The 18199-nt window shown below is 44.4% G+C and overlaps 1 protein-coding gene and 1 long non-coding RNA gene across 2 annotated transcripts in view; both read left to right on the top strand.

Annotated features, from left to right (window-relative positions):
• The window catches only part of LOC143786238 (uromodulin-like), an 86771-nt gene extending 73858 nt beyond the window's left edge, over nt 1–12913 (top strand). Inside the window, exons 11-13 of the mRNA XM_077275514.1 lie at nt 11308–11553; nt 12673–12835; nt 12890–12913. Coding sequence (XP_077131629.1) covers nt 11308–11553; nt 12673–12835; nt 12890–12913 — 433 coding nt within the window. The remainder of the gene's footprint in view (nt 1–11307; nt 11554–12672; nt 12836–12889) is intronic.
• A 44-nt stretch (nt 12914–12957) lies between these two features.
• On the top strand, nt 12958–17444 carry LOC143785933 (uncharacterized). Its single transcript, XR_013218160.1, has 3 exons — nt 12958–13036; nt 14621–14656; nt 17239–17444. It is a non-coding gene; the product is annotated as an uncharacterized LOC143785933 (long non-coding RNA).
• Nucleotides 17445–18199: the final 755 nt, after the last annotated feature.

Here is an 18199-nt window from a genome sequence, read left to right as displayed (position 1 = left end):
CCTACAAAAATATCCACGCTGAATATCCAAGAACCCCCGCACAGACTAACGGTGTGGGGGGAGAATATCAGCCCCCTAAGAGCTTCCAGCAAAAACAGGAATCACATTATGAACAAGCTGGACAAAAAACTGAACAATACAAATGAACAAAAATAAGAAAGCAGGACTTAGCTTATCTTGCAAAAATCAGGACCAGTAGACAGGAGCAACCAGACAAGGACTGATTAAATTGATGCCAGGCACTGGACTAAGAATCCAGGAAGTTTAAACGAACCAGGTGACTACAAACCTGGGGAAAGAATATCCAAGTGCCATACCGCTAGTGACCACAAGAGGGAGCCAAAAAGTATAGTTCACAACAGTACCCCCCCTTTAAGGAGGGGTCACCGAACCCTCACTACGACCACCAGGGCGATCAGGATGGGCAGCGTGAAAGGCACGAACCAAATCAGCCGCATGATCATCAGAAGCGACCCCCCAGGAATTATCCTCCTGACCATAGCCCTTCCATTTGACCAGATACTGAAGCCTCCGTCTAGAGAGACGAGAATCTAAGATCTTCTCCACCACGTACTCCAACTCGCCCTCAACCAAGACCGGAGCAGGAGGGTCAACAGCAGGAACCACAGGCACAATGTACCGCCGCAACAAAGACCTATGGAACACATTGTGAATGGCAAACGATGCAGGAAGATCCAAATGAAAAGACACCGGATTAAGGACCTCCAAAATTCTATAAGGACCAATAAAGCGAGGCTTAAACTTAGGAGAGGAAACCTTCAGAGGGACATACCGAGAAGACAACCAAACCAAATCCCCAACACGAAGTCGGGGACCCACACCGCGGCGGCGGTTGGCAAAACGCTGAGCCTTCTCCTGTGACAATTTCAAGTTGTCCACCACATGATTCCAAGTCCGCTGCAACCTATCAACCACGGAATCCACCCCAGGACAGTCAGAAGGCTCAACATGACCTGAGGAGAAACGAGGATGAAAACCAGAGTTGCAGAAAAATGGCGAAACCAAAGTAGCGGAACTAGCCCGATTATTGAGGGCAAACTCAGCCAATGGCAAGAAGGTCACCCAATCATCCTGATCCACAGAAACAAAACATCTCAAATAAGCCTCCAGCGTCTGATTAGTTCGCTCCGTTTGGCCATTAGTCTGAGGATGAAAGGCAGACGAGAACGACAGATCAATGCCCATCTTAGCACAAAAGGATTGCCAGAATCTGGACACAAACTGGGATCCTCTGTCAGACACGATATTCTCAGGAATGCCGTGCAAACGAACCACATTCTGAAAAAACAAAGGAACCAGATCGGAAGAGGAAGGCAACTTAGGCAAGGGCACCAAATGGACCATCTTGGAAAACCGATCACACACCACCCAGATAACAGACATTCCCTGAGACACCGGAAGATCTGAAATGAAATCCATGGAAATGTGTGTCCAAGGCCTCTTCGGGACGGGCAAGGGCAAAAGCAACCCACTGGCACGAGAACAGCAAGGCTTAGCCCGAGCACAAGTCCCACAGGACTGCACAAAAGAACGCACATCCCGTGACAAGGAAGGCCACCAAAAGGACCTAGCCACCAAATCTCTGGTACCAAAAATCCCAGGATGCCTGTCATGATTCTCAATGGCGAGAGAACATAGCCCAGCATATATGAGAACTAGCTCTTGGAAGATGGAAACTATACTGACCATGAACTAAACCTGCCGCACAACTAGAAGTGGCCGGGTAGCATGCCTACGTTTTTTTATCCCTAGATGCCCAGCGCCAGCCGGAGAACTACCTAATCCTAGCAGAGGAAAAGACAGTCCTGGCTCACCTCTAGAGAAATTTTCCCAAAAGGCAGACAGAGGCCCCCACATATATTGGCGGTGATTTTAGATGAAATGACAAACGTAGTATGAAAATAGGTTTAGCAAAAATCGAGGTCCGCTTACTAGATAGAAAGAAGACAGAAAGGGCACTTTCATGGTCAGCAGAAAACCCTATCAAAACACCATCCAGAAATTACTTTAAGACTCTAGCATTAACTCATAACACCAGAGTGGCAATTTCCGCTCACAAGAGCTTTCCAGACACAGTAACGAAACAGCAGCTGTGAACAGGAACAAAATGCAAAAACACACAAGGACAAAAGTCCAACTTAGCTGGGAGTTGTCTAGTAGCAGGAACATGCACAGAAAGGCTTCTGATTACATTGTTGACCGGCATGAAACTGACAGAGGAGCAAGGTTATATAGCGACTCCCACATCCTGATAGGAGCAGGTGAACAGAGGGGATGATGCACACAAGTACAATTCCACAAGTGGCCACCGGGGGAGCCCAGAATCCAATTTCACAACAGTACCCCCCCCTCAAGGAGGGGGCACCGAACCCTCACCAGAACCACCAGGGCGATCAGGATGAGCCCTATGAAAGGCACGGACAAGATCGGAGGCATGAACATCAGAGGCAGTGACCCAAGAATTATCCTCCTGACCGTATCCCTTCCATTTGACCAGATACTGGAGTTTCCGTCTGGAAACACGAGAGTCCAAGATCTTTTCCACAACGTACTCCAACTCACCCTCAACCAACACCGGAGCAGGAGGCTCAACGGAAGGCACAGCCGGTACCTCATACCTGCGCAACAATGACCGATGAAACACATTATGAATCGAAAAGGATGCAGGGAGGTCCAAACGGAAGGACACAGGGTTAAGAATCTCCAATATCTTGTACGGGCCGATGAACCGAGGCTTAAACTTAGGAGAAGAAACCCTCATAGGGACAAAACGAGAAGACAACCACACCAAGTCCCCAACACAAAGCCGAGGACCAACACGACGACGGCGGTTGGCAAAAAGCTGAGTCTTCTCCTGGGACAACTTCAAATTGTCCACCAGCTGCCCCCAAATCTGATGCAACCTCTCCACCACAGCATCCACTCCAGGACAATCCGAAGATTCCACTTGACCGGAGGAAAATCGAGGATGAAACCCCGAATTACAGAAAAACGGGGACACCAAGGTGGCAGAGCTGGCCCGATTATTGAGGGCGAACTCCGCCAAAGGCAAAAAAGCAACCCAATCATCCTGATCCGCAGACACAAAACACCTCAAATATGTCTCCAAGGTCTGATTAGTCCGCTCGGTCTGGCCATTAGTCTGAGGATGGAAAGGAGACGAAAAAGACAAATCTATGCCCATCCTAGCACAGAATGCCCGCCAAAATCTAGACACGAATTGGGTCCCTCTGTCAGAAACGATATTCTCCGGAATACCATGCAAACGAACAACATTTTGAAAAAACAGAGGAACCAACTCGGAAGAAGAAGGCAACTTAGGCAAGGGAACCAGATGGACCATCTTAGAGAAACGGTCACACACCACCCAGATGACAGACATCTTATGAGAAACAGGCAGATCCGAAATAAAATCCATCGAGATGTGCGTCCAAGGCCTCTTCGGGATAGGCAAAGGTAACAACAATCCACTAGCCCGAGAACAACAAGGCTTGGCCCGAGCACAAACGTCACAAGACTGCACAAAGCCTCGCACATCTCGTGACAGGGAAGGCCACCAGAAGGACCTTGCCACCAAATCCCTGGTACCAAAGATTCCAGGATGACCTGCCAACGCAGAAGAATGAACCTCAGAGATGACTCTACTGGTCCAATCATCAGGAACAAACAGTCTACCAGGTGGGCAACGATCAGGTCTATCCGCCTGAAACTCCTGCAAGGCCCGCCGCAGGTCTGGAGAAACGGCAGACAATATCACTCCATCTTTAAGGATACCTGTGGGCTCAGAATTACCAGGGGAGTCAGGCTCAAAACTCCTAGAAAGGGCATCCGCCTTAACATTCTTAGAACCCGGTAGGTAAGACACCACAAAATTAAACCGAGAGAAAAACAACGACCAGCGCGCCTGTCTAGGATTCAGGCGCCTGGCAGACTCAAGGTAAATTAAATTTTTGTGGTCAGTCAATACCACCACCTGATGTCTGGCCCCCTCAAGCCAGTGACGCCACTCCTCAAAAGCCCACTTCATGGCCAAAAGCTCCCGATTCCCAATATCATAATTCCGCTCGGCGGGCGAAAATTTACGGGAAAAAAAAGCACAAGGTCTCATCACGGAGCAGTCGGAACTTCTCTGCGACAACACCGCCCCAGCTCCGATTTCAGAAGCGTCGACCTCAACCTGAAAAGGAAGAGCAACATCAGGCTGACGCAACACTGGGGCGGAAGAAAAGCGGCGCTTGAGCTCCCGAAAGGCCTCCACAGCATCAGGGGACCAATCAGCAACATCAGCACCCTTCTTAGTCAAATCAGTCAATGGTTTTACAACATCAGAAAAACCAGCAATAAATCGACGATAAAAGTTAGCAAAGCCCAAAAATTTCTGAAGACTCTTAAGAGAAGAGGGTTGCGTCCAATCACCAATAGCCTGAACCTTGACAGGATCCATCTCGATGGAAGAGGGGGAAAAAATGTATCCCAAGAAGGAAATCTTTTGAACCCCAAAAACACACTTAGAACCCTTCACACACAAGGAATTAGACCGCAAAACCTGAAAAACCCTCCTGACCTGCTGGACATGAGAGTCCCAGTCATCCGAAAAAATCAGAATATCATCCAGATACACAATCATAAATTTGTCCAAATAATCGCGGAAAATGTCATGCATAAAGGACTGGAAGACTGAAGGGGCATTTGAAAGACCAAAAGGCATCACCAAATACTCAAAATGGCCCTCGGGCGTATTAAATGCGGTTTTCCACTCATCCCCCTGCTTGATTCGCACCAAATTATACGCCCCACGGAGATCAATCTTAGAGAACCACTTGGCCCCCTTTATACGAGCAAACAAATCAGTAAGCAGTGGTAACGGATATTGATATTTAACCGTGATTTTATTCAAAAGTCGATAATCAATACACGGCCTCAAAGAGCCGTCTTTCTTAGACACAAAGAAAAAACCGGCTCCTAAGGGAGATGACGAAGGACGAATATGTCCCTTTTCCAAGGACTCCTTTATATATTCTCGCATAGCCGCGTGTTCAGGCACAGACAGATTAAATAAACGACCCTTAGGGTATTTACTACCCGGGATCAAGTCTATGGCACAATCGCACTCCCGGTGCGGAGGTAGTGAACCAACCTTGGGTTCTTCAAAAACGTCACGAAAGTCAGACAAGAATTCAGGAATCTCAGAGGGAATAGATGATGAAATGGAAACCAAAGGTACGTCCCCATGAGTTCCTTTACATCCCCAGCTTAACACAGACATAGCTCTCCAGTCGAGGACTGGGTTATGAGATTGCAGCCATGGCAATCCCAGCACCAAAACATCATGTAGATTATACAGCACCAGAAAGCGAATAACCTCCTGGTGATCCGGATTAACACGCATAGTCACTTGTGTCCAGTATTGTGGTTTATTACTAGCCAATGGGGTGGAGTCAATCCCTTTCAGAGGTATCGGAGCCTCCAATGGCTCCAAATCATACCCACAGCGTTTGGCAAAGGACCAATCCATAAGACTCAAAGCAGCGCCAGAGTCGACATAGGCGTCCGCGGTAATAGATGACAAAGAACAAATCAGGGTCACAGATAGAATAAACTTAGACTGTAAAGTGCTAATTGAAACAGACTTGTCAGGCTTCTTAGTACGCTTAAAGCATGCTGATATAACATGAGTTGAATCACCACAATAGAAGCACAACCCATTTTTTCGTCTAAAATTCTGCCGCTCGCTTCTGGACAGAATTCTATCACATTGCATATTTTCTGGCGTTTTCTCAGTAGACACCGCCAAATGGTGCACAGGTTTGCGCTTCCGCAGACGCCTATCGATCTGAATAGCCATCGTCATGGACTCATTCAGACTCGCAGGCACAGGGAACCCCACCATAACATCCTTAATGGCATCAGAGAGACCTTCTCTGAAAATCGCCGCCAGGGCGCACTCATTCCACTGAGTAAGCACAGACCATTTGCGGAATTTTTGGCAGTATATTTCAGCTTCATCTTGCCCCTGAGACAAGGACATCAAGGCCTTTTCCGCCTGAAGCTCTAAATGAGGTTCCTCATAAAGCAACCCCAAGGCCAGAAAAAACGCATCCACATTGAGCAACGCAGGATCCCCTGGTGCCAATGCAAAAGCCCAGTCTTGAGGGTCGCCCCGGAGCAAGGAAATTACAATCCTGACCTGCTGTGCAGGGTCTCCGGCAGAGCGAGACTTCAGGGACAAAAACAATTTGCAATTATTTTTAAAATTTTGAAAGTGAGATCTATTCCCCGAGAAGAATTCAGGCAAAGGAATTGTAGGCTCAGACATAGGTGCATGAACAACGAAATCTTGCAAATTTTGTACCTTTGTGGCGAGATTATTCAAACCTGTAGCTACACTCTGAAGATCCATTTGAAACAGGTGAACACAGAGCCATTCAAGGATAAGAAGGAGAGAAAGAGAGGAAGGCTGCAGTATAGGCAGACTAGCAAGTGATTCAATTAAGAGCACACTCAGAACTAGAGGGAAAAAAAAAAAAAAAAAAAAATTGTAGCAGACTTCTTTTTTCTCTCCTTTCTCAGCCAGTAATTTAACCCTTTTTTTTTGGGCCGGTCAAACTGTCATGATTCTCAATGGCGAGAGAACATAGCCCAGCATATATGAGAACTAGCTCTTGGAAGATGGAAACTATACTGACCATGAACTAAACCTGCCGCACAACTAGAAGTGGCCGGGTAGCATGCCTACGTTTTTTTATCCCTAGATGCCCAGCGCCAGCCGGAGAACTACCTAATCCTAGCAGAGGAAAAGACAGTCCTGGCTCACCTCTAGAGAAATTTTCCCAAAAGGCAGACAGAGGGCCCCACATATATTGGCGGTGATTTTAGATGAAATGACAAACGTAGTATGAAAATAGGTTTAGCAAAAATCGAGGTCCGCTTACTAGATAGAAAGAAGACAGAAAGGGCACTTTCATGGTCAGCAGAAAACCCTATCAAAACACCATCCAGAAATTACTTTAAGACTCTAGCATTAACTCATAACACCAGAGTGGCAATTTCCGCTCACAAGAGCTTTCCAGACACAGTAACGAAACAGCAGCTGTGAACAGGAACAAAATGCAAAAACACACAAGGACAAAAGTCCAACTTAGCTGGGAGTTGTCTAGTAGCAGGAACATGCACAGAAAGGCTTCTGATTACATTGTTGACCGGCATGAAACTGACAGAGGAGCAAGGTTATATAGCGACTCCCACATCCTGATAGGAGCAGGTGAACAGAGGGGATGATGCACACAAGTACAATTCCACAAGTGGCCACCGGGGGAGCCCAGAATCCAATTTCACAACAGATGCCCTGCCAACACCGAGGAATGAACCTCGGAAATAACTCTGCTGGTCCATTTATCAGGAACAAACAGTCTGTCAGGTGGACAAGGGTCAGGTCTACCAGCCTGAAATCTCTGCAACACACGTCGCAAATCAGGAGAAATGGCCGACAAGATTACTCCCTCTTTAAGAATACCAGCCGGCTCTGAGACTCCAGGAGAGTCAGGCACAAAGCTCCTAGAGAGAGCATCAGCCTTCACATTTTTCGAACTAGGCAGGTATGAGACCACAAAGTCAAAACGGGAGAAAAACAATGACCAACGAGCCTGTCTAGGATTCAGGCGTTTAGCAGACTCGTGATACATCAGATTTTTGTGATCAGTCAAGACCACCACACGATGCTTAGCTCCCTCGAGCCAATGACGCCACTCCTCAAATGCCCACTTCATGGCCAACAACTCCCGATTACCAACATCATAGTTCCGCTCAGCAGGCGAAAACTTCCTGGAAAAGAAAGCACATGGTCTCATCACTGAGCAACCAGAGCCTCTCTGCGACAAAACAGCCCCTGCGCCGATCTCAGAAGCATCCACTTCAACCTGAAAGGGAAGTGAGACATCAGGCTGGCACAAAACAGGCGCCGAAGTAAACCGACGCTTCAGCTCCCGGAAGGCCTCCACGGCCGCAGGAGCCCAATTAGCAACATCAGAACCTTTCTTGGTCATATCCGTCAGAGGTTTAACAACGCTAGAAAAGTTAGCAATAAAACGACGGTAGAAATTAGCAAAACCCAAAAACTTCTGAAGACTCTTAACAGACGTGGGTTGAGTCCAATCATGAATAGCTCGGACCTTGACTGGGTCCATCTCCACAGCAGAAGGGGAAAAAATAAAACCCAAAAAGGAAACCTTCTGCACTCCAAAGAGACACTTTGAGCCCTTCACAAACAAAGCATTATCGCGCAAAACCTGAAACACCATCCTGACCTGCTTTACATGAGAATCCCAATCATCAGAAAAAACTAAAATGTCATCCAGATAAACAATCACAAATGTATCTAGATACTTCCGGAAGATGTCATGCATAAAGGACTGAAACACTGAAGGAGCATTAGAGAGCCCAAAAGGCATCACCAAGTACTCAAAATGACCTTCGGGCGTATTAAATGCAGTTTTCCATTCATCTCCCTGCTTAATGCGCACAAGGTTGTACGCACCACGAAGATCTATCTTGGTGAACCACTTGGCACCCTTAATCCGGGCAAACAAGTCCGACAATAGTGGCAAAGGATATTGAAATTTAACCGTGATCTTATTCAGAAGCCGATAGTCTACACAAGGTCTCAAAGATCCGTCTTTCTTGGCCACAAAAAAGAATCCCGCACCAAGAGGGGAAGAGGATGGACGAATATGTCCTTTCTCCAAAGACTCCTTTATATAAGAACGCATCGCGGCATGCTCAGGTACCGACAGATTAAATAATCGTCCCTTAGGAAACTTACTACCAGGAATCAAATCTATAGCGCAGTCACAGTCCCTATGAGGAGGAAGAGCACTGGACCTGGACTCACTGAATACATCCTGATAGTCCAACAAATACTCAGGAACTTCTGAAGGAGTGGAGGAAGCAATAGACACTGACGGGGAATCGCAATGAATACCCTGACAACCCCAACTTGACACAGACATAGCCCTCCAATCCAAAACTGGATTATGGGCCTGTAACCATGGCAGACCCAAAACGACCAAATCATGCATCTTATGCAGAACAAGAAAACGAATCACCTCCCGATGTTCAGGAGTCATGCACATGGTCACTTGTGTCCAATACTGCGGTTTATTCTCCGCCAATGGCGTAGCATCAATCCCTCTAAGAGGAATAGGATTTTCTAAAGGCTCCAGGACAAAACCACAGCGCTTGGCAAACAACAAGTCCATAAGACTCAGGGCAGCACCTGAATCCACAAACGCCATAACAGGGTAGGAAGACAATGAGCAAATTAAAGTCACAGACAAAATAAATTTAGGCTGCAAGTTACCAATGGCGACAGGACTAACAAACTTTGTTAGGCGTTTAGAGCATGCTGATATAACATGTGTAGAATCACCACAGTAAAAACACAACCCATTCTGACGTCTATGATTTTGCCGTTCAGTTCTAGTCTGAATTCTATCACATTGCATTAAGTCTGGTGTCTGTTCAGACAACACCGCCAGAGGATTAGCGGATTTGCGCTCCCTCAAACGCCGATCAATTTGAATGGCCAGCGTCATAGAATCATTCAGACTTGTAGGAATGGGGAAGCCCACCATCACATTCTTAATGGTTTCAGAAAGGCCATTTCTGAAATTTGCGGCCAGAGCACACTCATTCCACTGAGTAAGCACGGACCATTTCCGAAATTTTTGGCAATACACTTCAGCTTCATCCTGGCCCTGAGAGATAGCCAGCAAAGCCTTCTCTGCCTGAATTTCAAGATTGGGCTCCTCATAAAGCAATCCGAGCGCCAGAAAAAACGCATCAATATTTGCCAATGCCGGATCTCCTGGCGCCAATGAGAAAGCCCAATCCTGAGGGTCGCCCCGCAAGAAGGAGATAACAATTTTAACTTGCTGAGCTGAGTCTCCAGACGAACGAGATCTCAAAGATAGAAACAATTTACAATTATTCCTAAAATTCCTAAATTTAAATCGATCTCCAGAGAACAGCTCAGGAATAGGTATCTTCGGCTCTGACATAGGACTGCTAATAACAAAATCCTGAATGCCCTGCACACGTGCAGCAAGCTGATCCACACTAGTAATCAGAGTCTGAACATTCATGTCTGCAGCAGAGCTTCAAGCCACTCAGAGGTAAAGGGGAAGAAGAAAAAAAAACAAAAAAAACTCAGAACTTCTTTTCTTTTAATCCCACTTCTGCAATGCATTAACTATTCACTCGGCCTGGCATTCTGTTATGATCCCAATGGTAGAGGATCTCAGGGTTTTCAGCAAAGTCTGCAAACATAAAAAACCAGCTAATAGGGAGGTGGTAACTGAGCTGACCGCATACCTGATCCTAGCCCACAACTAATAGCAGCCGGGGAACGTACCTACGTTGGTTCTAGACGTCTCGCGCCAGCCGGAGAACTAACTAACCCTTTCAGAGAAAATCAGACCTCACTTGCCTCAAGAGAAAGGTACCCCAAAGTAGATACAGGCCTCCAACAAATAATAACGGTGAGGTAAGAAGAAAGGACAAACGTAAGTATGAACTAGATTCAGCAAAGAGAGGCCCACTATATAATAGCAGAAATATAGAAAGCGGACTTATGCGGTCAGCGAAAAACCCTACAAAAATATCCACGCTGAATATCCAAGAACCCCCGCACCGACTAACGGTGTGGGGGGAGAATATCAGCCCCCTAAGAGCTTCCAGCAAAAACAGGAATCACATTATGAACAAGCTGGACAAAAAACTGAACAATACAAATGAACAAAAATAAGAAAGCAGGACTTAGCTTATCTTGCAAAAATCAGGACCAGTAGACAGGAGCAACCAGACAAGGACTGATTACATTGATGCCAGGCACTGGACTAAGAATCCAGGAAGTTTAAATAGGAACACCCAGGGTCTAACGAACCAGGTGACTACAAACCTGGGGAAAGAATATCCAAGTGCCATACCGCTAGTGACCACAAGAGGGAGCCAAAAAGTATAGTTCACAACAATTGAGTATATTACATGTGACCATAGACAATCTTTCCTTTCTTTGACATCTGCTGTCAGAGGACAGTCGTGAGGTCTACATCAATGAGTTCTGAAGATTTTTTGCCTAATGTGTATGGCCAGCTTAAGAAAAGATCTCCTAAGGAGTTTGCTTTTTCCAGAACCAGTTCTGCTCTGCTATTTGTCTAGAAATATTTAGCATATTGGACTGAGCTTAAATGCAGGCCATAGACTCATATATTCACATTTTCATATCTACAGCTCCACAAATATCACTGTTGGAGGGACCGGACAATTCACGGCATACATGGCTCTTTATAAAGACAGCAGCTACGTGACTCCATATGAAGGAACAGAAGTTGTGCTGTCAACCAAGTCAATGCTGTACGTTGGAGTCTTTGTTCATGGAGGAGATGCTTTTGACTACGTTCTTGTGATGAGGACCTGTTATGCAACGCCTTCACCAAACGCAGATGATCCATTGAAGTATTACATCATTCAAGACAGGTATTGACTGATAATCTCTTAGTTAGATAATTGATTTAAGTGAAGGTAATGACTAATTTACATTACTTCAGGAAATTCTCTGGGAATAGAAAAAATAAATAACTGAAGTTAGATATCTATCTTGTATAGTCGTTCAAAAAGACAGGCAGGACAGCAGTCTGAGCAGCCTCTCCTTACTGCTCCAGGATTAAATTAGACAGGGTGAACAGCAGTGTTAGCAGCCTCTTCATACTTCAGCACTATTGGTACCTCCAGTATTAGATTATATAGACAGGGTGGACAGCAGTGTGAGCAGCCTTGTCTTACCTCAGCACTCCTGGTACCTCCAGTATTAGATTATATGGACAGGGTGGACAGCAGTGTGAGCAGCCTCTTCTTAACTCAATACGCCTGGTAACACCAGTATTAGTTCAGAGGGACAAGGTAGACATCAGTGTGAGCAGCCTCTTCTTACTTCGATACCCATGGTAACACCAGTATTAGATCAGAAAGACAGGGTGGACAGCAGTGTGAGCAGCCTCTTACCTTGATACCTCTGATAACACCAGTATTAGATGAGAGAAACAGGGTGGACATTTGTGTGAGCAGCCTCTTCTTACCTCAATACCCCTGGTAAAACCAGTATTAGATTAGATCAGAAAGACAGGGTGGACAGTAGTGGGAGCAGCCAGTAACAATAATTTTTAAGCCAGTTTAAAAGCCAGATTATATAGTCATTTATTTTTAATGCAAAATGAAATTTACTGTTTTAACATTTATTTATTTATTATTTTTTGTGCAGCCATTTGGGGTTGCCATTTGTATTTGCCAGTGAGTAAAGTATTTATTGAGTCACCAGTCCTATCTCCTCCCTAGTCAGACATAGTTGAAGACACCATGGGCATTAAGTAATTTGCAATGATGGCAAAAAATGTCATGGCAATTTGCAAGCTGCATGCTAAAGGTGGGATAACAAATTTTGGTGGAAGTGTTCATTTAAGTTTCTTCTCTTCTTTGAAAGCCACAGGAAATGGTCCTAACTAAGGGGCATATCGGTTTAGACATAGTAAGTCTTCATATTGACATTTTTCAGATTTTGATTATTACTGTAACTGTTGTTTGTATTATTTTCCTCTGTAGCTGTCCCAACAAGCAAGACTCAACCATTAGCATACCAGAAAATGGTGTTTCAAAACAAGGTCGTCTGTCCCTGCAAGTGTTTAAATTTGTCGGCAATCATAGCTATGTCTACATTCACTGCGCTGTAAATCTGTGTGACGTCACTGCTGGATCCTGCGCCCCTGTAAGTACACACTGTGCATTACTGTGTCTTGCAAAGTTTTGCCTCTTTGCACAGTTTGCATTTTGTATGAGTTTATAACCAACAATTACCTTGAAATTATATCCTCTTTATTATTTTTGCTGTCGTGTCCTGGAAGTCGGTCCCGAAGTGCAGCAGCTGAAAAAAACTATCAGCTAAGTCTAGGTCCAATTCGTCGTGAAGGTAAATATCCCAGTTGTGTGATGATAAAAAATGGTCAAATGGTATAAAGTGTCGATTCCCCAGGAAAGGTCTTTTTATGCTACTTTGCAATTATACTTCAATGAGACATAATACAAAGGAAGGGTGTGCAGAATGTTGCACAAGATGAAATATTGTAGAAGAAATCCAGCTCAACGGTATAAAATCCTCAACTTTAGTTGTATCTGATTAAAACATCTCCACATGCATCATTAGTCCATAGATAAGAACATCTATGAGTTTCCAGTGCACTTAGCACCCTTACTCATGATGTCATAAAGATTTTATACCATTGAGCTAGATTTCTTCTACTACATTCTAATTATCATCATCGGTGGCATCAAAGTTTATTCCTTGATCCGGAGGAACGAGGCGATTTTTCCAAAGTTAAAAGGATATCAATGGTTTAGTTATGTTCATGATGAAAGCAGAATAATTTTTATAAGGATTGCAGATATTTGTTCTCACTCAGCTGCGGTTGAGGTAGGCACTGGAAGCGGTATTGCTGAAATGTCCAGGCAGGTTTATTTTAACTTCATAAACTGCTCAGGATGGCAAAACAGAAGAACAGCCTTTTCCAGCACAAAGTGAAAACACAAAATGAAAAGTACATGCAGTATAGCTGGTCCGCCCGCTCAGGATAGTGTCCGGTTCTTTAGGCCTTAGCAAAGACCAACACACAGGAGATCCAAAGATCTCCAGGTCCAGACACTGAATGGAGACATTTGGTCTCCATGTTATCTGCCATACCACGCCCCTGGGGTTGGGATATGGGAGCAGTCATTCCCACCCATCTCTTATGACTGCTAGTAAAACCCGGCCCTGGAATAGCCTAATAACTTTCTCAGCACTATATGTGGTGGAGCATGCTTCTGAGTTCACATCACCACAGCTAATAACCGCGATGACCCATATCTCTACTCAAGGACCCATCCATCTTACAGGATGTTTTATGAATTACATTTTACTAATGAGAGTATCTGGTGGAAACCAGAACCAAATATGGTGCCAAAGCATATCTAATAACATAACTTTTACTTCTGGGTCCCAATTCGAAATCCATAGCAGGGTTCCCTGTAACTATTATGTGAAAGAAAGGCCCTTTAATAGACAGTGCCCACATGTGACTGCTATCTCTGCAACCACTATATCTTCTCTTGTTCTTCACAGAGGTCAGATCATCACTGTATAATTGATCTGGTGGCAATCTATTGGTGAATGCTGTTGTGTGAAAACTGAAGACATGTTTTCCACATACTAGTATTAGCTGAGGGCTTAGCGGACAATACAGAGTCAAGGGATCAGCTAATCAGTTTTATTCAGTATAATTTTGCTTGATAAAGATATTTACATCGGCTTCATCTAATCCAGGTTAAATAATTAAATAATTCTTACTGGGAGAATGTCAGAATGTAATCACGAAGAAGGAGCCTTCAGAAGTCAACTTTCTTCAAGGAGTTCTCTGTCCAGATACAAAGCCCTTTTCAATTCACTGGTGATTTCTTTCTCATGTTTGGTGACTTATTTCGAACTCTCTGAATAATTCATGTATCTGTTATTTCACAGATGAAGTAATAGTCACTCCACCTTCCGGCAGTATTGGTAAGTATGACATTCGGTGGTACATATTCATGAAGAATATCTGCACTTCTACTACCAGTTTCTCTTTGTTGCAGTATGCAAAAGTATCTTTCCCCTCTTCTTGCTAAAAAGAATGAGTCAAGAGAAACTACTTTCTGTTTCAACGATTTAAATAAGAAAAATATCAATAGACTGGTGCAGACCCCATTTAGTGTAAGCCTTGTAATCTAGCTTCTAATCTAAGCATGCTCCAATCTAGGTGAAGGTCTAGATCGTTCCTTTGCCTTCGACACAGTTGACCACTCATTCCTATTACAGATCCTCTCTTCACTTGGCATCAAAGACCTTGCCCTCTCCTAAATCTCCTCATACCTTTCTAAATAAACATTTAGCGTCTCCCACTCCCACACTACCTCCTCATCTCCCCCGTTCTGCCGCTGTTCTTTAATGCATTAGAAAAAAACCCATTATACTCACCTCCCATCTGCTTACCCGCCAAGCGGCGTCGACTCCTGAAGCCAGCAGCTGACTTCAGCATGCAAGGGATGGGAGCGCGTGACGTCACTGCCAAGTGCTCCCAATCACGTGCACGTTGTCTTCAGTTTCTGTCCTCTGATTGGCCGGCAACAACTATTTCCGTGCACGGACCCCATGGGTCTTTGCGCCGCAATACACTTCAGCTGGATGTCCGAGGACGCACATCCAGTTAAAGTTTCTGCTGGCGTCGGCGGGCTCCATCCACATGGTCACCCACCTACAAAGGCCAAGTCATGACCTCTACGACCGCTGTCATTGTCCCTGGTGCTGATCACTGAGCCACTGTGCTGTAGTAGGTAATCATGGAGACATATACAGTGGGGCAAAAAAGTATTTAGTCAGTCATCAATAGTGCAAGTTCCACCACTTAAAAAGATGAGAGGCGTCTGTAATTTACATCATAGGTAGACCTCAACTATGGGAGACAAACTGAGAAAAAAAAATCCAGAAAATCACATTGTCTGTTTTTTTATCATTTTATTTGCATTTTATGGTGGAAAATAAGTATTTGGTCAGAAACAAAATTTCATCTCAATACTTTGTAAAATATCCTTTGTTGGCAATGACAGAGGTCAAACGTTTTCTGTAAGTCTTCACAAGGTTGCCACACACTGTTGTTGGTATGTTGGCCCATTCCTCCATGCAGATCTCCTCTAGAGCAGTGATGTTTTTGGCATTTCGCTTGGCAACACGGACTTTCAACTCCCTCCAAAGGTTTTCTATAGGGTTAAGATCTGGAGACTGGCTAGGCCACTCCAGGACCTTGAAATGCTTCTTACGAAGCCACTCCTTCGTTGCCCTGGCGGTGTACTTTGGATCATTGTCATGTTGAAAGACCCAGCCACGTTTCATCTTCAATGTCCTTGCTGATGGAAGGAGGTTTGCACTCATAATCTCACGATACATGGCCCCATTCATTCTTTCATGTACCCGGATCAGTCGTCCTGGCCCCTTTGCAGAGAAACAGCCCCAAAGCATGATGTTTCCACCACCATGCTTTACAGTACGTATGGTGTTTGATGGATGCAACTCAGTATTCTTTTTCCTCCAAACACGACAAGTTGTGTTTCTACCAAACAGTTCCAGTTTGGTTTCATCAGACCATAGGACATTCTCCCAAAACTCCTCTGGATCATCCAAATGCTCTCTAGCAAACTTGAGACGGGCCCGGACATGTACTGGCTTAAGCAGTGGGACACGTCTGGCACTGCAGGATCTGAGTCCATGGTGGCGTAGTGTGTTACTTATGGTAGGCCTTGTTACATTGGTCCCAGCTCTCTGCAGTTCATTCACTAGGTCCCCCGCGTGGTTCTGGGATTTTTGCTCACCGTTCTTGTGATCATTCTGACCCCACGGGGTGGGATTTTGCGTGGAGCCCCAGATCGAGGGAGATTATCAGTGGTCTTGTATGTCTTCCATTTTCTAATTATTGCTCCCACTGTTGATTTCTTCACTCCAAGCTGGTTGGTTATTGCAGATTCAGTCTTCCCAGCCTGGTGCAGGGCTACAATTTTGTTTCTGGTGTCCTTTGACAGCTCTTTGGTCTTCACCATAGTGGAGTTTGGAGTCAGACTGTTTGAGGGTGTGCACAGGTGTCTTTTTATACTGATAACAAGTTTAAACAGGTGCCATTACTACAGGTAATGAGTGGAGGAAAGAGGAGACTCTTAAAGAAGAAGTTACAGGTCTGTGAGAGCCAGAAATCTTGATTGTTTGTTTCTGACCAAATACTTATTTTCCACCATAATATGCAAATTAAATGTTAAAAAAACAGACAATGTGATTTTCTGGATTTTTTTTTCTCAGTTTGTCTCCCATAGTTGAGGTCTACCTATGATGTAAATTACAGACGCCTCTCATCTTTTTAAGTGGTGGAACTTGCACTATTGATGACTGACTAAATACTTTTTTGCCCCACTGTAGGTCATCAAAGGAGCTGCACATAAAACATAGTAGGATGTTTTAAAGCAATATGATATTTTGACATATTACATTATTGGAAAACACATTTAAAACTGAATTAGAGATTACAATTCTTATTATAAAAAGGGTTCTTTTTTTTCCAGGCACACATGAAACTCCTGCACTTGTTGGCTTTGCTCTCCTGCTGATGACCCAAGTTTGGTTTGGTTAGATCTTCGGATGAATAATTGATTGGAGTGACAACTATATTCTCATCATGCTCATATCTTATGCATAGTACACTTATGTTCTATAGTAGTAACTTTATATTATTGCTATTATACATTATTCATAGTACATATCATACTAATCAACCATTAAATTCATTAAAGAAAAACATTTTGGATGTAACTTTGCATAAACTGTTAGAATATAATTGAAGGGGTTTACACATGAAGAAATCCCTTTTCCATATTCTATAATAAAGCATATAAATAATATAAAGCAGTACCCCCTTCCTACTTAGAACCACGTTCTGTCTCATCAAATCTGAACTGAGAGACTTTGTAAGGCTGGAGTCACACTTAACGTATAAAAAATCGGTCCGATTTTGACAGCCGAGAATCGCACCAATGTTCTTCTCCGTATGGTTATCCGTGTGTAATCCGTTTGCAATGTGATGATGAGATTTCCTCACATCTAGTATCCATAGGACATCCATATGCCTGACCTGTGCTGAACTCTGGAGCGTGGGAAAATGAAAAGGCATTTTCCCACACTCCAGAGTTCAGCACGGGTCAGGCTGTGAGTCAACGCAGCATCAGTGATGGCGCCGCTAGTCACTGATGCTGCACCGGCAGCATCTCATTCATTCACCAGTGGTTTACAGCCGGGGCGGTCGCATCTTAGCACCGTCCTGGTTGTAAACTGTATATCCCCCAGACATGGATTACTGCATGGGACACAGCGACAGACAGATATGGTATATTGTTGTTTTTTTTATTTTATTTTTATTACAGGAGATGGAGGGCATCGCATGGATTAGCTGTATAATAAAGATGGGAAACTGTGTAGTGTTTTATTTCATTAAAATACTTTATTCTGGCTGTGTCTGATAGGGCTGGA

The sequence above is a fragment of the Ranitomeya variabilis genome, chromosome 7 (assembly GCF_051348905.1).
Source record: "Ranitomeya variabilis isolate aRanVar5 chromosome 7, aRanVar5.hap1, whole genome shotgun sequence".
NCBI lineage: Eukaryota > Metazoa > Chordata > Amphibia > Anura > Dendrobatidae > Ranitomeya > Ranitomeya variabilis.
This window is presented reverse-complemented; position numbering and strand designations above follow the sequence as displayed.